Source organism: Sarcophilus harrisii, chromosome 4 (genome assembly GCF_902635505.1).
Source record: "Sarcophilus harrisii chromosome 4, mSarHar1.11, whole genome shotgun sequence".
Taxonomy (NCBI): domain Eukaryota; kingdom Metazoa; phylum Chordata; class Mammalia; order Dasyuromorphia; family Dasyuridae; genus Sarcophilus; species Sarcophilus harrisii.
In genome coordinates, this window is record NC_045429.1 from 233996737 (window position 1) to 234018700 (window position 21964).

Sequence of the window (21964 nt, forward strand, 5' to 3'; positions counted from 1 at the left end):
TTACTGTCAAATGTTTTTCAGATCAATGAGCACTCAGAAGAAATTAAGTTAGGAGTTAAGTAGGAGTGAAAAAGTCACATGGCTTTTGAAATGGACTCATCTAACTCAATGTGGTCATTTACAGATGATGAAATTGAGGGAAAGAGTAGAGATATACTGTAATTGGGTACATTGTAACTTGTATTTATGGTCCATAATCCTCATTTATTTATCTAATGAGTATTTGATATAATTTCTCTGTTCCAGTGCTGATAATAAAATGATTTTTTCCCCTTGAGCAAAAATTTTGAAATGTTTTCTTTCTTTCAGTGAAAGGTATACCACGCAACTTAAAAGTGACAGATGAAACTACTGATAGCTTTAAAATTACATGGACTCAAGCCCCAGGGAAAGTTTTAAGATATCGAATTGTGTACAGATCACTTCCAAGTGGAGCAAGACAAGAAGTCACGGTTCCAGCAAACGAACGAAGAAAGACACTTGAGAACTTGACCCCAGATACAAAATATGAAGTGTCTGTTATCCCTGAGTACTTTTCTGGACCTGGGTTCCCACTGATTGGAAATGCAGCTACTGAAGAAGGTAAGTCAAGTTCAGATAGCCGCTGCTAATACAAAATGAAACAGTCTTGTGGCTATCATCCAACTGATTTAATATCCAACATCTATTAAAAAAGAAAATGAAATAGCACTTCTGTCCTGTTTATATTCTTTTAAACTTTACATTCTTAGACTACTTTTCTACTTTCACTTTCATGTGTCTGCTGAACCTGAAATATCAAGACCAAATGTTCCTTTATGAATTTCTATGATCATATATACTTGCATCTTAACACATGGAAATGGTGAAGGAGGATTATTCAAGTTTTTTCCTCTCAGTAAGCTGTATGACTCACTTGAAACAGATCCTACTTAATAGGCTATATATATATTTAAAAGAGGATTTATTTTTAAGGGCTACTTGTAGAAAGGCTTCCAGTATTGAGAGATCTAATGTTTGATGTACATAGAAACAGGGGTAAGGATTTTATGAAGCATTGGGTGAGAGATGATTGTTAGGCTATAATTCTAGCAATCTGTTAACTATGCTGGTCTATAATTCAGGCAGCTGAATTGAATGTACATAGTTTGTAACTTGATAACTAAAGTGGCAATAGTGAAATAGGTACTTTATAGATTACTGATTGGTTCAACAAAAACTGAACTCATCTCAATAATTGATACAACGTTTTTGTATTCTTCCTTTTTCTAGAATGAAATGATCTGGAATGCTTTATACTTTTTCAAGGGTGCCAAAGAGTTGTAATCCATCCAATTTTTTTTATTCTTCCTTTTTTTTTCTGGAATGAAATGAGCTGAAATGCTTTGAAAGTATTGAATTGCCACAGAGATCCCTGATGAATTAATGTCCACTCTATTAGAAAATTTCTAAGCTAATGGGAATGTAAGAACTATTGTCATTTAATAGCTATTTGATTCAATTTTTTCATCTGTACAATGGGTAGAATAATAATATCTATTTCTTAGGGTTATTGTTAGGCTCAATTAAGATAATAATTGTGAAGAGCTTAACACAGTTCTTGGTACATTATAGGCACACTAAAATTAGCTATTACTATTATGATGGTTATTGCATAATTTTCATTATGTGATATGTGATATGATTATAGGCTAATTCAAAATCATCTGGTGGTCCTCATCTATCAATGTTCATAGCAATAAAAATTTTTTTCCACTGATGATTTCATAGAAAAATCAAAATCCAATTTGGGATGACAAATCAACTTACATATTTTTTGTATATCTTTAATCTAATTTTTGACAATTCATTGTGATTGAAACAAGAACCTTTGGCATGTATAAATATAGAAAAAGGATTCATTACTTTTATTGATATACTTTAACTTTGACACATAGGATTACATTTGTCATTTCTGTGACACTGTTGGCTAATTGGCATTCTTTGCTGTATGTACCATAAGTTCAACTAAGTATGAAAATTTGTCTAAAACTATGTATGCAAATTTGATTTAACACACAAATAATTTAAAAGAGTTTGTCCTGAGCCACTTCTATTTAATAATGTGTTTTCGTTTTTTCTTTATTTCATAAAGTTCGAGGAAATCCAAGAGATTTAAGAGTTTCTGACCCTACAACATCATCTATGAAGTTATTTTGGAGTGCAGCACCAGGAAAAGTCAAACAATACCTTGTAACATATACTCCACTGGCAGGAGGTGAAACTCAAGAGGCAACCTTGAGGGGTGATACAACCAGCACCCAACTGAAGGGCTTAGAGCCAGGTACAAGATACTCCTTGTCAGTGACTGCGTTGTATGCTTCTGGAGCTGGAGATGCCCTTTCTGGAGAAGGAACAACCCTGGAAGGTAATTAATTTTTTTCCCTTTATGAGAGGCATTTAAAATATTTTTGACTTTGAGTCCTGAAACTTAAATTTCCTGGAATCTATATCCCTCTATATCAAAATATTTATGTTGAAAAGCAACTTTCTATTCAGATATACATTTTAGTCAAGGAGAATAGTAGTAGCTAACTACTTACTAAGTTGTATTAAACCTAGTAAGCTAGCACTTGCTATGTTCCAGGTACTGTACTAAGTACTTTACAATTATTATCTCATTTTCTTCTCTAAATAGCTCTGGAAGGTAGCTGCTATTAGTTTTTCATTATGAGAAAATAGAGGTTAAGTGACTTGCTAACTTACAGTTAGCAAATATCTGAAGTTGGATTTAAACTCAGATTATCCTAATTTACAGCATGATATTTGATTTACTCTTCTGTTTGAGATGTTAACTGTTTTTAAAAGCAAGATAATTCAGAAAAGGCAAATATACTTGGAGATCATTTTTATTATGAGAGAAAGTTTGAGAAGAAAAATGTATTCATTGAAGACAAATAAACTGTTGAAGAAAATGAGATCCCTTAGTTATCTAGTCAATTTTTTTAAATTAAAAATTTTTTTTTACAGATGAGGAAACTGAGGTTTAGGGAGATTTTTTTCATTCTTTGTATCTGTGTGCCAGTGCCTATGTGACAAATACGACAGTATTTGTCACATAATAGCATAGAATACATATTTAATAACTGATTAACTGATTTCTGGAATTAGAGCTGGGTATTCAGATTTCTAGTCAAGTGATTTTTTCATTATTCCGTGCAAACAATGATCATAAAAGTTTTTAAAATTATTGGAAAATTTTTCACAATATATGGTTGGATTTCTATGCTTGTCTTCTTTGGAAAAAACCTAATTGGTTTGTGCTAAAACTGTAAGCTCTGATAGAGGAAATTATCACCCAAAAAGCAAGTTGTTAGAACTGCTACCACTTTCTTCTGGTGATATTACAGTGTTATTGAAAATACAAGTTAGAGTTTCTAGTTCCTTAACAGTGGAATGAAAAAGGATAGTGTGCTTAATATGATCAGTTTTTGAAGAATTTTTCACAGTGCTCTAGACCCGTTTTCCAAAGTAAGGCCATCAAAGAACCTTTGGTGGGGAAAGGGAGATTTGGTTTGTTTTCCAAATAATGTGTGTTCAAGTGGTAGGAAATGAGAAGATGAGATAAAATCCAACCTCTTCCTTGTATAGTCAGTTATAGCTTTGTCTTTAACATAGCCACCCCACTCCCTTGAGTTCTTCTCTACTCTGTCCTTTCTTATCACTGACTTTTTGGGAATGTGCTGGGCTGGTGTTATAACACATCAACTTTGAACCCCACTGTAGCAAGGGAAAGCAAAATTTACCTTGGCATCCTCCCACCCATGTTTTCCTCTTACCTTTACCTTCTTGTTGTAGCAGGCATACCTTAGTGACAGACTGTGCTTTGCAGTAATAGCTGATGATTAAGCCCCCAACACATTTTTTAGTTAGTGAGAAAGAGGGAGCTGCTTGGGATGAGCAGTCATGAGAATGGGTTGTGATGATTATGTATCATTCTTCTTAAACAAAACCTCCTTCCAAACTTCTCTGTTTCTGTTTGAGGCTATCACTATCCTTGCATTCACAGAACAACTTTAAGTATTATTAAGATTAACCTTAATATTATTCTTGATTCTGCACTCTTCCTTATTCCAGTTATATAACTGGTTGCCAAAGTTTGTACAACACTCTCTCTCACAATTATTTTCTTTCATCCATTCACAAAATTCCACCATTCTAGTTCAGTCCCTCCTTATCTTTCACCTGGACTATTGAATAGTCTTCTAATTTGCCACTCTGTCTCAAGTATCTTTATTCCAATCCATTTTCTACTTAGCTTTTATAGGGATTTTTCCCAAGCTAGAATCTCTTTATGTTACTTCCTTGCTCAATAAACATCAATGGCTCCCTATTGACTCTGAAATTAAGATATTATTTCATCTTTATCCCATTCAGTTTTTTTTAACTTTATGTTGTTTTGAAACATATATATTAGTATAGTAGCATTTATGTATAATTTATAAGTGAATAGATATTGGGGTTACATGTTAATTATTTTTTTATTGATGGGGATGTATTTTCTAGAAAATTTGGAAACCACTGTCCTAGACAAATGTAAGAGATTCTTAATTATTATATATCTTGGCCAGTCATGACATCTAACAAACATCTGTGTAACCTTGAAAAAATCATTTTATTTCTCTGGATCTCAGTTTCCTCATTTGTAAAATGAAAAAGTTGGACAAGATGACCTCTGAATTCTCTTCTACTTCTAGATTTATGAATATACAAACTAAATATACAGTACAAGATGGTTTAGAATTAAATGTTTGTTCATTTTACCTAAGACAGAGAGGTCTTCAAGAAGTGATTGTAACATTTTAAAGGTATACTTTTTTGTTGACAATTGCCTCCTACTTCCATCTAACTGTGAAAATCACTGTGCATAATGGTTACAGCCTTGCAAAACCTGAGTTCAAGCCTTGTCTCTGATACATACTAGCTATATATAGCCATAGACAAATCAGTTGATCTCAGCATACCAGAGATTGTCCAAGATTTATCAATGGAGGAAATTTCCATACTAGAAGTTCTCCATACAGATGAAATTATAGTCCAGACCTCTCCTTTTCCGATTTCAAAAATAGAAGTGATTCAAATTAAATCTAAAATGTAACTCTTGTTAATATCTAGAGTAAATATCTAGAATATTACATGACTTCATGAAGTTGACAAGATTGTCAGAGATGAAACCATCAAGAATTAAATATTCAATAATACTCGGAAAATTCTAGTTAAAGATAGGGATAAAAAGAAAAGAGATATAGCTGTTTTTTCCAATATCCCAAGAAATCAGATTTGAAATTGATACAGAATCCTTTTTGTTTGGATTGGCATAACTCAAGCTAATTTAAAAATTCTATTATCATGATTGTGGAGATACTTTCTTAGATTCATATAGTTTGATTAAACTTATTTTTTATATGGGCCAAGCCCTGTACTGGGGATACAAAGGCAGAAATGAAATGTGCCTGCCAGGGAGCTTACACATTACTAGAGTGCAATTTTTAGCCTTTCAAAAAATAATGATTATAAAGGTGGTTTGTAACATAGAGTGGAAATGAATTGTTGACTCAAACTATCTTTTTAAGGATATAGCCATGGTGGTGAAGAACACTTAGAAGTGTTCCTGTGATTTCTGAATGCATATTTTAAAAGGTAGAAAATCTTTAAGGTAAATGAACTAAAATTGGCCCAGGCCACAGTGACCCCATCAAAACATTAAAAGCATGCAAACTCTACATCTGCAACAACATATGGTATTTTATGGGGATTTGCCTTTTTCCTTGTGATTTATTGCCTTTCCCTTTGTCCCCATACTTTCCACTGACTTTCTGTATATTTAATCACGTGCAACAATTTGCAGGGAGTACACGTTTAACCTTTATTCTTTTTAGAATGATTATGAGCTTCATTTTGAGTTGTGAAATGTCACCTCCATAATGTCTTGAAAAGCAAAACAATTACACTTCTAAAAGACTTTTTATTTCCCATAGTTGAAAAAAAAATGGCTATCTTCTTAGTCAGAAGGTCTTTTAAATAACTGCATGATCTCAGGAGCAACATTTTTGCATAGCCCAACTAACTGCTCTAGATTTAATCACTTTCTGCAAAGGCTCTTGTAAACCTAGACATGGCTTATACTTTTCTTACTTCAGAAGATTCCAGACAATAATGTGGCTATCCTTTCAAGTAATGAAATTGTGTAACTTCATTCATAAGAGAAGACACTATGATTAAGAACCACTGGGGAAGCTTCCTATAGAAAGTAGGATTTTACTTGAGACTTAAAAGAAACCAGGGAAGTCAGTAGTCAGAGCGTGTGTGTGTGTATATACATACATACATACTCACATGATTATACACCTATGTGTGTGTGTGTGTATATATATATATATATATATATACATATATATATAGCATATATATGTATACAGATATGTATATATATATATACAGCCATACATATATAGCATATATATGTATACAGATATGTATATATGTGCATGTATGTATATTTACACATATCCTTTTAAAAAAATACTTCTCTAAAGAGAGAGACAATAACATAAATCAAGTAAGTATTTACACCATACAATGGCCAGGAGGAAACATTTGCAAAGTGACTTTAAAGAATAATAAATTTATATGCCTGAGACTGTGAGGAATATGTGTAATTCACAACTAGTCTTTCACATAGGAAAAGGAAAGCATTAGTAAATATTTGTTGAATTGAATTAATACATAAACTTATTAGAATTAAATTTTGAGCTCTCAAAACTTGGGAGGAAAAAAGAATTTCAATTAAAAATCTCTGTTTTACCCTCTTGAATTATATATGGTAAAACTTGACAAATATGTGAAAACCTAGTTGTAACTAATTAAAATGAGAAGTTTTTTTTTAAACTTCTGGTTATTCCATTTAGTTTTATTATATTAGTTTAGCCAAACTCACATACCATATATGAGAAATAGGATATGATGATAAATACAGCAAATGGAAAGCCCACAGAAAGAGAAACATTGAGCTCTTTTTGAGAGCTACTGTTTTTCTAATCTGTTTTCTCTTGGGAGAGGAGGTGGTAAGAACAGAGCTGGCAAGAATCTTGCTTTGACTCAGAGGCATAAAATCAGATGGCAAGAATATAATAGACGTTGGTAGTTTTATAGATTAGTTGAAGTTCACAAAGGTTTTTATTTAAAGAGATAAATGAAACTTTCATTCTTTGCTATAGACAGTATAATATTTTTCCTAGGATTTTTTATTTTTATTTTTTGAAATGTGAACATATATCAGGTGATTGTCTTGTAGCTTCTAAGGATTTATTAGCACTTGCATTGCTGGCTTCAGTGTATTAGAATGACAAAAGCAGAGTTCATTACCATTTCAGATACTAACTCTAGAGGAATTTAACCACAAAGCATTCATATTGGTTTTGCAGACATAGATTTTAAAAAGTGGAACAGCCTATTCTAATGAACAAAACACTGTTGCACATTGAAATGAATTATAAATCTTCATAGAATCTAGGGCTGGCACTATTGTTGGTGCTTAGGCAGAAAGTAACCTGTTTTTACATTTAAATAAACACAATAACCACTTTTTTTTTGTTCCAAGAAATTAATCCAATTTAATGAAACTTCCAATTTGGGATAACATAGATGTATGCATATTTTAAAGAGTGCTGATTTTCACCAGGGAAAGAAGTAGCTTTGCATAATTTCTTCTCTGCTCCCCTTCTGTTGTCAAAGCAACATTAAAATGTTCTAGAAATGAATGGCCTCCTACAGTTCAAATTGAGCTAACTCAATTGACATTTCATTACAATGAAGTTTTTAGCATGTCACGGGAACTCTGCATCATGTTGAATTACATACTGCTTCTCTGAGTTAGACTAAAACAAGGACTCAGTGTTTTTTAAAAGATTTAGTGTTGTCTCATATTTTTAAAGTTATATGTTTGTAATATTCCAATTCTGGCATTTCTAAGGAAATTTGGATATTTATCAAATGATAATTGATAATTTCTCTTCTATGGACTAATATCATCCAAAAAAATTAGAAAAATTAGAGAGAAAATTAGAAAATTAGAAACTTTAAACAAAATTCTCCCTTCCTTAATAGTAAATGGTAACTTTAATGTCAGTTATATCTAGGATAGGGTGATTAGAATTTTACTCTTAGCTGTCAACATTTAGAGTGTGCCAGTTAAATTTTCTTAAGTTGCATTTTCCCCCCAGAGCTGCTACACTCAAGCTATATTCCTGTTATGTAGCCTCCATGTTCAATTTTCTGGTTAAAATTTTAATTGTCATGGAGATTTTTTTTTAAAAGTATGACTGTGTCTTGTCTGTCATATATTTGCTTGCCTATATGTTTAATATGGGTAACATCAGAGTTTGATCTTTGAAACAAAGATTTCAATTCAGCAGATGTTAATCAAGTCCATTCCAACATAAGTTTCTTTAGGAATAGATCTTCAGTTACTTCTGAAGTGGAAAGTTGGAGGCTTCGAGAACTGCATTCTAGCAGAAAGAACAAATTAGTTTTGGAGAGGGCTTACTTTAACATCTATTGGTGAAAGTGGTACTTGAAATTCAATGAAAGCTACTTGGAAATGTATATAAGGTACAATAGATTTCATTGCCTCAACTACCTGTGTTTTCATTGGTGTGGATATTCTTTGCACTGGAACAGATGGCAATGGCCTTAGACCAGTTACTGTGGCCAAAATAATTGAGCCAATCTTGGATCATAAGATCATAAGACTTAAGAACCATAAAGGGACCTCTCCCAATTCTTCCCTCCCCCAACTAACTTTGCAGTTGAGGAAACAGAAGGGTCATAAATATATAGCAGGGTTAGGATTTATATTATGCTTTAGCTAGGTTAGTCCTTGGAGGATAGACCCAGACCTTTCGAGTTTGCTAAAATTTGCCACAAATTAGGTTCCACTTTCAAAGCCTTTTAGAACCTAGAATCACCTCCATTCCATGATGAAGTACTAACATAACAATTTAGTGGAAGAGGAGAAAAAACATTTGTTCAAGTCTGACTGACGTTTAAATTGCCTTCATGGGTTAATCCAGATAGTATTGATAACTGCACTAGAAAGATCAAATGATACTTGGGCCCAGGGTGCCATCCTCTGGATGGCTGACCTCTCCTACTATAGTCCTTATACTCCTCATAGAAAATTAGAATTTATTAAATACCTCTTGTTTGCCAAGTGCAGTGTTAAGCTCTGAGGATACAAAGAAAGACAAAAAACAATCCCTGCTCTCAAGGAGTTCAGAGTTTAATGGAGAAGACAGCAAGCCCATACTTTTGTGCAAAGAAGATATCTACTCACTCATCTACCCACCTATCTATCTATTTTTCTGTTTGTCTATTTATCTGTTACCTATCTACTTATTTATCATCTATCAATCATCTCCCTCTCTCTAATACAGATAGATTATATTTATATAATTTATCTGATAAATTGGGCATAATCCCAGAGGGAAGGCATTAAGATTGAATAGGACTTGGAAAGACTTATTATATAAGGTGGGACTTTAGTTGAGACTTGATGGAAGCCAGGGAAGCTAGGAAATGAGATGAGGAAGGAATGAGTTCCAGTCATGGAAGACAGCCAATGAAAATCCTCAGAGTTTTAACAGCAAAGAGGCCAGGGTTACTCGATCACAGATTATGTGGAAGTAAGTGTAAGAAGACTGAAAAGGTCGGGAGGGGCGATATTATGTAGAATTTTAAAAACCAAAGGAAGGATTTATATTTGATCTTAGAGGTAATAGATACACTGGACGAGGGGGTGAAAGGGTCAGATTTGTGTTTGAGGAAGATCAGTTTGACAGTTATGGAGTTTGAATGGTGTGGGCACCACAAGGGACCTATCCCTTTTCCGGGTCATCATACTTATTGCTTCCTGCCTGCTAATTTTTCCCAGGAGTTGCCTGGTATATTGTTATTGTTGTTGATTTATTTCAGTTTTTTGGGCAAAGATACTGGAGAGGTTTGCCATTTCCTCCTCTAGATAATTTTTTAAAATGAGGAAACCCAGACAAACAGAGTTAATATGGCTCAGGGTCACATAGCCAGTAAGTGTTCAAGGCCAGGTCTGCTTAATATGTCTGCATAATAAAGATCCTTCCCCTTTCCTGGTTTTCCATATCCTATCCCACAGCAGTCTTCTTTCTGGGGGTTATTCAAAATGACTGGGACCAATCAGAGGGACTTTTTTTGTACCTTTGACTTTTCCCTTCACCTCCTTCTGGAGGTTTGCTCAGCACAATTTCATTGCTTTCAGTGGTAGACTCATCACCTACTTCCCCTCTCTTTTGTGCCTAGCCTGCCAACTTTGCCCTAGCTGCCAGACTTACTAGTTATAGCTCTTCTTGAACTCTGCAATAATTTGGTTTTTAGACTGTGTAACGGAAAGGGTTATGATATATAGGAAAGTTACTTAAATGTGATATTAATTGTTTGGCTTGGTATATGGAAAAAAGTGATGTAGAAATTAAACACTTGGAGACATTCAGAGCAGTAAAAAACCACCTGTCTAAATTACCCTGTAGAGCACCCAGCACAGTGATACAAACACTTAATAAATAGTTTTTGATGATATTTTATGCACATTGGAAAATCAGGTAAAGTTTTCCAGCATCAACATTTCTAAAGATGTATCAGATTTTGGCAAGCATGAAATAGTGAGAAAGTTGGGTCATTATTCTTTATCCTTGGTCTCTTTCCTGCAGGAGAGTAAATAGACTCTTTGTTGTAAAGCATAAATTCTCTGAGTTGGAAGGAGCCTCAGTCCATCTAGGCTAACTCATATCAGAATGAGAATCCCTAGTACACTTGCCATCATATACCTTTTACTTGAAGATCTTTCGTGATAGGCAGCTCACTACCTCTGAGGCAATACATTTTGCTTTTGGACAGCTTAGTTAAAAAGGTTTTTCCTTACATCAATCCCAGATCAGCCTTGTTATGCTTCCTTCCAGTTGTGTTCTGTTACTAAAGAGAACAAGTTGAATCCCTTTTCTATATGAGAGTCCTTCACATATTTGAAGATGACATTCTACTTCTTAGGTAGGCACACCTCTGAAGATGAGGTAAAGAAAAACTACAAACTTTATTGTCAGAAAGCTACATTTCAGAGGGAAAAGGAACATAAGCACAGGCATATAATGCAGGATATCAAAATAAACAGCTTGATTGTATACTATCTTAAAATCGTCATATTCATGAAGAACTTCAAAATTGTGTTTATTTGCAACTGTGCCCAGATTATTTTGGAATCTTGGTGAAGCAGAGAAAAAGATTACCGTTAGGATGCCAATCTGTAGTTGGAAAGGGAAGAAAGAGCAGAGATAAAATCTCATAGTAGGCATAAGGCCCTTGCTGAGGTAGATCTTGGAAGAAGCCAGTAGTGATAGGATACAAGCTTCTCTGTGGACTGTCTTCTGTTTTCTCATCTTTCTCATCACCTAAGAATGACAAAATAAAATCATAAACTTAGACCTGGAAAGGACCTATGGTCTAGTATAACTGATACCTATTGCAGATGAGGTAACAAATGAATGCCTATCCTGGGAGTTATGGAAAGGCTAAAAGAAAGCTTAGAAAACATTTGAGTAGTAGGCATTTTTTTGGGGAAGGGGAAAGGGGAGAATCCAGACCAAACAAGACTCCCTTATATACTTCCTTTGTTTTTGGATGACATATTTGTGTCAATGATGCCAAGTTCTGGAACGCTACTACATGAAGTTAGTGATCTCTCAAAAGAGTTTGAGGTGTGTATCCACAAATGGGTGAAGAATATAACTCATATGCAGATGAATGGAGAGACTCTGTTAAGTTATTTCAATCATGTCTAAATCTCTGTGACCCCATATGGAGTGTTCTTGGCAAAGATACTGGAATGGTTTAAGTCTAAGTGACTTGCCTAGAGTTACATAACTAGTTAATATTTGAGGCTAGATTTGAACTCAGGTCCTCCAGACCTGGCACTTTATCCACTGTGCCACCTACATGCTCAGATAGATTCTAGAGCTTGTGTATCAATGCATGAATCTTTGACAAGCATTGTAGATAGATGATATTGGTCCCAGAATAAAACAGGAGGAAGAAGGTGTGATAGATTACTTTTCGAAAACTGTGTAATACTTTTAATGACCTCTTTCTGAAACAAAAATCTATCTTTCTAGAATTAATGTTCTTCTGGTGAAACTGTATAATAATAAATCATAACCTCAAATTAGAGAGATAGGAAGAAAAGAGAAGAGAAAATAGGTAAAGCCTTGAAGTGCACTCCACAGACAGTGAATGTCACATAATTAAAGAAAAAAATATTAGGAGTTGTCACAAAGATAGGTAGAAAAAAGGAGAGTGCAGTAACATGGAAACCTGGAGAGGAGAGCATCCAGATAGAGACAGTTAACAGTGTCAAAGTTTGCAAGTATGATCCAGAATGATGAAGATTAAGAAGAGGCCATTCCTCTCATTTTACTCATGATAACATTTTTCCAGAAAGATTGTAACTACCTGACTTCATATAGCTAGATGAGGGCTAGCTCAATGGACTTTAAATATCATGTTTCCATTTCTCCATTTCTTTATTTTTTCATATAATTTAGGTTGTAAAAACAGGAAATATTGGACTCCATGGGGGATATTAGTGTTTACTAAGAATCAGATTTTTTTAGAAAAAGTACACTGGTATGGTAATATACCCACCATGAAATGATTAGGTTGAAGAAGAAACTGAAATGGCTTTGGAAAGGGGCAAAAGTCATCAGTGAGAATTGCTTCACAAATGTAGGTGCTCAGTATTTATAAATTAGAAGTCACTAAATTTTGTTGTTTGTTTATTTTTAACCTTGATGAGGTTCCTATTAACTTAATCAATTTTTCTTTGAGTGACTGTAATAAGGAGAAAGACTGGAAGGAAAAAAATCCTTAAAATGGATTATGTATTATTTTTTTCTAACTTAACAAATACTGTTTCAGTAAGTCATAACTGAATTTTAGAACTGATGTTCATCAACAGTTTGATGAAACTTTTCATTTTTAGTCTATTCCTTGATGAAGGAGGGATTTGAAGGATTATATTTTAAAAAAGAACTTTCTATTATCTTTTCTTTTTAAAATTAGTGACTATTAAACATTCATTTATTTTATAAAGATCTTTCATTAGTTTTATTTTGGTTTTTGCTTTTTGACAGGAACTTTGATTTCATCAGTGTAGGGAATTCCTGGGACAGAATTTCCTTTCCCAAGCTGGGCTAGCACATTCTCTACTACTTGGTCTTAAAAAGTTGGCCTAGATAAGTAAGGAATTAAGTGACTTGCCCAGGATCACATAGCCAGAATGTGGTAGATACTAGATTTGAATATGTCTTCTTGACTCAGAGGCAACATTTTAAAATGAACTAAGAATAGTAAATGAAAAAAAAACCTGAGAAAAATTCCCTTACTTGGCTAGTAAATGTCTAGACCCATTTTTCAGTGAGTTCAGCTCTTTTTTTGAGATTGTATTTTCTTTACAATCTCCCTCCTGGCCACCTACTTGTTCTCAAAATGAAATCATTAGACTATGTTTGTGACACTGAAGTCTGTTGTCATGGGAATGAGTATTATGTCACAAACAGCAAATAGGAATGAAAATAGTTTGAGAGGCAAATCTTTGAAGGAAAATAAGTACAAGTTTTAAGTTTGGAAGTACTAATGTCTTTTGTTCCCCATTCCCAAACCATCCCAGAATTAAATGTGAAAACAAAACAAAACAAAACAACAAAACAGCACAACATTGGAAGCAACTTCAGTTTCAAAGTCATGGTTTTTGTGTTTCACTAATATTTCTGAGTTGATTTTTAGTAGAGGTAGGATGGGGAGGGAGGTTCTAGGGAGAGAATATCTTTGGGAACAATTCCTTACTGTGTCTTATGGACACAAGACATTAATTCAGCAATAATGGAGGAAGTATTTTCTGTAACATAAATAACTCTAAAAGGAATTATAAAATGGTGGATAAGCAAAATATGTGCATATTATTCACATATTTGTGCATAACATTCCCCCTCTCCCCAAAGTAGAATATAAGCTCCTTGAAGACAAAGACTATTTTATTTTTGTCTCAGAATTTAAACATTTAATAAATTTTGTTGAATGGAATTGAACTGAATGGAGTTCAGATGACTTGGAACAACTTTGCCTTGCCATAATTCAGAAAACCCTCCCATTCTCTAATGTTACTCAAAGATCTCAGGACAATGGTTTAATAGTTTTGTCTATCAATTGCTTTGCTGTTTGGGTTTGAAATTTGTCTAGAATCTACATTAAACACAAATTGGAATTCTTGACTTTATGGGCAGTTTGTAATCTTTCCAGAAGTAAATAGCAATTTAGCAGATGAATGGAGATAGAAGATTAGAGAGGTGAAAGTTGAAAGATGTCAAAGAGAGGGATGATTGGGGAAGTGGCAGTGAAGCTAATTTTGGGGGCAACAGATAGGCAATAGATTCACTCAAGTTTTTGGGTTGAGGCTGAATCACCACTTCTGGTATATGTTGTTGAGGAGATTCTATGTAAAGATAACAAATTACATGGTCACAGAGGCCCTGCTGACTCAGACTCAGAGATACTATGATTCTGTGCTTCTGTATCCATAATACTGCACATATCAAATCCAGAATTCTATTGTCTGAATAACATTTAGTGCAAAGATGTTCTTATTACACTGTCCTTCTATTTTGTTCCATTCAAAGAAGACATATGACTTGTGGTCATTTTTATACTTTAAAACACAAGCAGCTATCCTTTCCCCATCTTATATGAAACAGTCATAAACTTAGAAAAAAATAAATTACGATGATTTTGGAAATGCTTTTCTGATTGTTGTGAAATGCATGTTTAATCTTCTTCCTTCCTGCCATCCCCACCCCCAAGTACAGATAAGATATTCTGTCAGCTGCTTACCTCTTTTACAACTTCCCACTCGGACTTGAGGTTTCAGAAAAAAAATCTTTTCATTGAATATATATATATATATATATATATATATATATATATGTATATTTTGGTTAAGTGTGATTTTTCTTTCTTTTAATGTTAGCTTTTTCTGTTCAAGTTCTGGAAATTTATTGCATATAACTGCAAAGCATGCATTATTCCCCCCCCCCCCCCTGTTTTTATGGCCATGATAGTTGAAATTCTTACAGTGGCTTTTTGTATCACTTGCTTGAACACCCAGCAATTGCTAAAAATTATGCTGGGAAAGCAGATAGTTTTATATTGATGTCATATTGTGGCAGAAATTCTATTTGAAGTAGCCAATATAAAGTGACTTGTATATTTATATTACATTAAAATATGGAAAGAGTAGCTGTTTTATTGGAAGAAAGCTGTGACTCCTATTAAGTTTGGGTTTTCTTATTTTTCCATTTGGATTATATTCATGTTTTTTTTTTTTTTATTAAACGAAAAGGTTTGAATTTAGGAGCAGAAATTTTCAGTTGTTTTCTTCCCCCTGTTCTAGAGTATATCCCCTTTTAATAACTAATAATTTTTCAGTGTTATAGAAGAATGAGTGTTTTTTCTAGTTTCATTGAAAGGTTACCCTTTCATATTTATAACTCTATAAAAGCTAACAACAAGGAATGGATATTTGGAACTAGTTTTATCATTGGAATGAGGTCATGTTTTAGAGTTTTAGTGAACCACACATTAGAACTAGGGATTTGTTTAAATTAGGTTGGTAGAAAGCACAGAGCAGTGGAAAAAACCCTGGGCTTTGTATGAATGAAGAGACTCTGGGGGCTCAGTTCCTGAACTTTCTGCCATTACATAACTGTGAGATGGTCAATAAGTTCATTGTGAATTACCCTACCCTTTCATTAAAAGAGGAAGGGTGGGCTACGTGATCTGGATTATTGTTTCCAGTTTTAAACAAATGTTAAAAAAAATAGAATTATAGAAATGAACATTTGAGGACAATGGTCCATGCCTCAAGATAACTGAGGCATAAAAGGGGATAAAGTTCTTGGGAAAATCTTGAAGACCTAAGTTAAGAATGTATTTTTTTTTTTTTTTAGAAAAAATAGAAGAGAGGTATCATGATGATATTTGAGCCAATAGAAAAGAAATTGGAGCTGCACTATTCTATTTAGGGCAATGAACAATTATGTAATACCTTATATTATACTTGGCAGTAAGGATAAAACTATATAAAAAGGATAAAATATAAAATATTAAAAAGGCCATCTAGTCCAATTTCCTCATCTTACAAGTGAGGAAACTGAGTCTGAGAGAGGATAAGTGACTAAACTGAGAGCATATGAGGTAGCAAGTTTCATAGATTTAGAGTTGAAAGGGAAATCAAAATTCACCTAATCTAATTCCCTAATTTTACAGATGATGAAAGAGAGTATATGTGAGGTATATGGGAGATAAAATTGGAAAGATCGACTGAGGAAGGGCCCTTTGTGACTGCTCAAGATTATCATTTATTTAAAGTCATGTTAACAAATATTTAAGTGTCTCCAATGGGTCAGGCATTGTTCGAAGAACTGAGAATGCAAAAAAAAAAAAAAAAGCAAAGAAACAGTCCCTGCTTTAAGAAGGTCACAGTGTAGTGGGGGAGACAACATGAAAACAAGTGTGTACAAACAAGATATATGCAGGATAAATTGGGGTAACCTCAAAGAAACTAACACTAAGGGGGACTGGGAAAGGCTTGTACAAAGTGGGATTTGAGATGTAATCTAAAAGAAGCCAGGGAATCTAGAAGTCAGAGATGAGGAAGGAGAAAGTTTCAAGAATGGGGGATAGTCAAATGAAAATGCATGGAACTGAGAAAGAGTATATCTTGTATGACAAACAGTAAAGAGGCCAAATTTTTAGTTAGGCTTATCAGCTGATCAGGCTTTTAAAAATGATTAATTATATAATTTGAATAATAGAAAGAAAGGGGAATTTTTTTTTGAAAAAGAATCTTTTACATTTATGTTAGAAAAACTTGGTTTGAAATGATGGCAGTGGATATGAATAAGAAAGGATGGATATGAGAAACATTGTTAAAGAAGAAGTGGCAGGAGCAGATGACTTATTTGATATGGGGAACAAGAAAGAGGAAAGAATCAAAAGATGATTTTTGAAGTTTCTAACCTGGCAGAATGAGAATAAAGTTGCTTTTGGTAGAAACAGGAGGAGTTCATTGTTGGTAGTTTATGATTTCAATTTTAGATAGATTTTGATGTACTGGAAGGAATTCTGAACTTCAAAGATAAATCTGGTATAATTGATGATTTCATCAAGTGTTGGGTATTCTTGGTTTGGAAACTCACTCCACTGATTCAGATGCAACCTGTCTATGACTTAATAGATAAGTCTTAGGGAGTTATGTGCTGATGGAGTGCCTAGGAGTCATCCAGTGAGTAAGGATCAGAGAAGAAATTTGAAGTCAAGTCTTTCTGAGATCAAGCTCAACATACTATTCTCTATGAGTTGAATATAAATTTGAAAAAAAAAAAGAGGGAGCACATTTGGGTTAGATGCTTATATGCATGGTACATATTCTTTCACTGATTCCTTTTTTTTTTTTTTTTTTAAATTTTCTTCTATAGAACGAGGTTCTGCTCGAGACTTGATTACTAAAGACATCACTGACACTTCTATTGGAGCATACTGGACATCTGCTCCAGGGATGGTTCGTGGTTACAGAGTTACATGGAGATCACTTTATGATGATATTGAGGCTGGAGAGAAGAATGTTCCTGGAGATGAAATTCACACTGTGATAGAAAATCTACAGCCAGAGACCAAATATAAGATTTCAATATTTGCCACCTACACCAGTGGGGAGGGGAATCCTTTGAATGGAGAAGCTACAACCGAACGTAGGTGACATTTTACATTGTAAGCTTTGGATTATAATCAGTATATATTAGTAGATGTTCAAAAGTGTGAATATGTATAGGTAATTCTCCATTCTACATATATTTGCTTTACATTAAAACTTAAGAGTTAGTGGTAGGAAGCATAGAAAGGATCATAGATTTGGAGTTTTAAGGTACTTTAAAGGTCAGTGGGTCCAACCTTCCTTCTCATTTTGCATGTGAGGAAACTAGAACTTGTCTAAGGCAAGATTTTTAAATTAAGTTCAATTGATTCCAAGTCCAGTCCTCCATTTGCTAAGAGATGCTGTTTATTTCAGGTAAATTTAGTACCTATAAGTACTGAAAGAGGAAGGACCAAAGATCCAAAAAATATTATTCCCTTACTTGCAAAGAAGGGAAAGTAAACTCATAAAACCTCTTCCCATTACTTACTTTTAGTCTAGTTAATAGTTATATTCTTGTTAAAGTAGCTTTCTCTTCAACCTCCCTTAAGTATTTTAATGCTCTTTTAAAAGTAAACATTATACATTCTTTATTCTAGGTTCAATGCCACATCTTTGGACTTGTAGAAGTGTTGGGGAAGAAGGGGAAATGTTATGAAGTTAAGGAGGTCCAACTTTTTAACATAAAAAAGTTGCTTCCTTAACCCAATCACATGACTCATTGTTCCCCATTTTTCTGAGAAATATTATACTTTCTAAAGCTGAGGCAGGGAGTTCTGAGTGCGATAACAACGTTTTGAATGATTATTAAATAATTATCAAGGACAATTAATTAGGTTGACTCCAAACAATACTTGATTGATCTTGTGCTCAAGTTACTGGAATTGTTTCTAGCCTGGGATTTCTGTATCTTCCCTCTGTAAGGTTTTAGGGGAGGGGAATTGAACAATTGTTAGTGAGAGGGCATGCATCTTTATGATGTTTTATTAGAAAGAAAAGGTTGAATTGGTCAGTGGCCATTCTTTCAAGTCTAGAGGGGAATTGAGGTATGCAGTGACTGACGTTACTGATTTTTTTCCCCCTTTCAAAAAATTTTTTTTTTTCAGAGAAAAATCTCAAGGGCTGAACCAAAAATTGAGTTAGTGTAAATTAACATTCTCAGACAAAGAAATCTGGTCTTGGCTTTTGTCAAACATAACCAGATTCTCTATAGTTCTATGTAATTTAGCAGAGAATTAAATATTTCAGAAAAATGTATTGACATGATTGGTTTCCATGGTAAATTTAATATTGTATATGCAAAGTATTGGCTGATGTTTAAGGATGTGTATTTTGACTAGATTTTGGCGGAAGTTTAGTTGATGTAAAATTAAGTAATGTGTACTAAGTTAAGATAACATGTGAGTGAACATTACAATTAATTTCTTTGATCATTTAAAGCATTCCTCTATTTAAAAAAAAATTAAAAATGTAGAAGTTTAAAGATTGACAAATATTGCATATGCCAAAAATCATGTACTATTATGATATCTCCTTGAAGATGTTTATCTTCTGATAAATTATTATGAATGGAAATCTTGATTAAACATGTGCTAGTACCAAAAATATGCGGGATGCTAGAAATCTTAAATTGCCTCTATCATTAGCAGCTGAATCTTAGTGCTTTCTCTATATATACTTTGACAGATTGATTTTATTGCTAGTGAATTTGCCTCCTCTGGACAAAGCAGAACCTGAATAGTATGGAACTCCTTTGTAGGCTGAGGGTCAACTACTTTAAAAGTTGAAGTTAGAGAACTAGGTGAAGGTAAAGTGAAAGGGAAAAGAAATTAATTTGTTCTACTAGCCATCTCTAAGTTTTTAAAATTTTTGAACTTTGGCTGTGAAAGATAAAACAATTCAGAAAATATTGTTGAAAAGTTGTGATAGGTAAGGGGCAGCAGGGTGTCTAGGACATTTATATTTGTAGCACAGATGGGGCTTACAAGATATTTGATTTCAAAGGTATAAAAAGTTTCATACTTATTTCTCTGCGTCTAGTAGGGAATATTTTGTTGAGTGATTTCAAAATAACTTTCAGCTAAGCAACCCTGAAAATATTGCAAGATCCAGGAATATGGTGGGATTCTTTTATGATTCTGAATTGGAATTGTGCACAAGATGTCACTAGATGAAGAACTAATGGGTGGGTGTGTATTTATGTGTATATGTACAATATGTCTATGTACACATACATGTGCATATGTGTGGATGTGGATGCATATATATGTGTATATATACACATTTTCCTAGTTTAATCATATTACTACCTGGAGACATCCCCTGGAGGAGACAAGTCGGTAACATGAGGTGGAAGGGAGGGGGAAAAAAGAGGGTGTTGCAGCAGTTCATAGCACAACTCATTCATATTACTTTTGTGGTATGTATAGGGGTGGGGTGGGGTGGAGAGGTGAGCCAAATTTGTTGGCTTTCCAAAAGCCTGGGGGTTAGTTAATAATTATTAGCATGAGATGTATAGAAATTTGCAAAAGTTTCCTTCTGTTATTTTTTGTAGTTTATTATAAAGAAAGGAAATAATTAAGAAGCTTGCAAGGTTTCACAGTATGAAGCATGAAATGCAAAAGTCTGGTTTGAACATATTTAGATTTTTAAGTATTTGCACAGCCTGGGAATCTTAGCACTGGTGTCAGGGGAGTGGTAACAGATTTTTGGAGCACTGGTTGCTATTCATGACAGCACCCAAGGATTTTTTGTGTGATCATATTACCTTTTTTTGAACTTTGAAGATCAGTGAAATTAAACTGGGCATCTTGTGTAAGAGAAAGAGATTTGATATTCTGAAGAAATTTTTTTTCTTTTTGTATTGCACCACATGTGTATATGAGGGTGAGTTGTGACAATGTGCTAAATTTGAAGTTAGGATACTTGGATTCAAATTCCTTCCTATGCTTACTACTTGGGTTAACTTAAGTGATTCATTTAATCATTCTGGGCTTTATTATCTTATTTATAAAATGAAGGCATTTTGTTGTTGGGGTTTTGGATACCTTTCAAAGTCTAAATAGGGGATTTTTAACCCTGAGTCCATAGATTTCCAAGGGATGGATCATTTATATATTTCAGGGGATCTTTGAACTAATGTGAAAAAAAAAATCTTAATTTTTTAAACCTTTATCTGAAATCTGACATTTCCTGCTATTATGAATTAAAGCAACATTTTTGTTGTTTTAGCAACAACCACAATAAACCCTCGGAATTCTTCTGAGAAGAAGTCTGTAAATTTCATCATACTGTCAAAGTTCTCTAAGTCATAAAAAGGTTAAGAACTCTTGCTCAAAGTATATGACCTATGATTAAGCCTCTCCTAGTACAGCTCCAGACACACTATATTTTAACCCACCTTTATGGTAGTTGATAATACTCAGAATCCTGAATCAGTGGTCATCTCAATAAATATTGACATCAACTTTTTTCAAGAACTCAAGCAAGCCATATAAATTTTTTTTTAATGGGAAAACTTTTAGTTAGTTTCTTTTCACTAAAACTAGCTCATTTTCACCTAATAATATGTAATAATAGAAAACTGTGAGTTGGGTTATTCTGAATACATTTTAGATGAAGACATCCTAGATTTGTTATTTATATATTATTTGTAATATATATATTTATTTTATTATACTATAATATATATTGTTATATATAATTTTTATATTTATTATAATATATATTATTCTATTTTCTTCATATACATCATTACTGGACATAGTAAGGGGGTATCACTTCACTGAATATCCAAGTTTAAGATTTAGTATTGATTTTTAAAAGATTAATATTTAATGGCAATTTTTTATTTTTTTTATTTTTATTTTTTTTAGTTTTTTGGCCCTCCACGATCCCTTAATACAAAGGCCTTTAACCCAAGATCTGTGAACTTGTTTAAAAAACATTTTGGTAATAGTATATCACTATAGTTAGCTAATTTTATAATTCTATACATTTCATTTCATGCATTTTTGCAAAATTGTCTCTTTCCCTTCCCCCTTCCCCCTTCTCCTTCTCCTTTTCCCTTTCCTCCCCTTCCCTCCCTCTCTTCCCCTTCCCTTCCTTTCCTTTCCTTTCCTC

General features: G+C 33.6%; 1 protein-coding gene across 4 annotated transcripts in view; it reads left to right on the forward strand.

Annotated features, from left to right (window-relative positions):
• COL12A1 (collagen type XII alpha 1 chain) overlaps positions 1-21964 on the forward strand; it is a 141515-nt gene that overhangs the window by 32152 nt on the left and 87399 nt on the right. For 3 of the 4 annotated variants that reach the window (XM_031964618.1, XM_031964620.1, XM_031964619.1), the window contains 3 exons: positions 310-582; positions 2114-2386; positions 17628-17900. The exons of the other annotated variant lie outside the window; for it this stretch is intronic. In XM_031964618.1, the coding sequence (XP_031820478.1) occupies positions 310-582; positions 2114-2386; positions 17628-17900 (819 nt within the window). The remainder of the gene's footprint in view (positions 1-309; positions 583-2113; positions 2387-17627; positions 17901-21964) is intronic. 4 annotated transcript variants of the gene reach the window in all.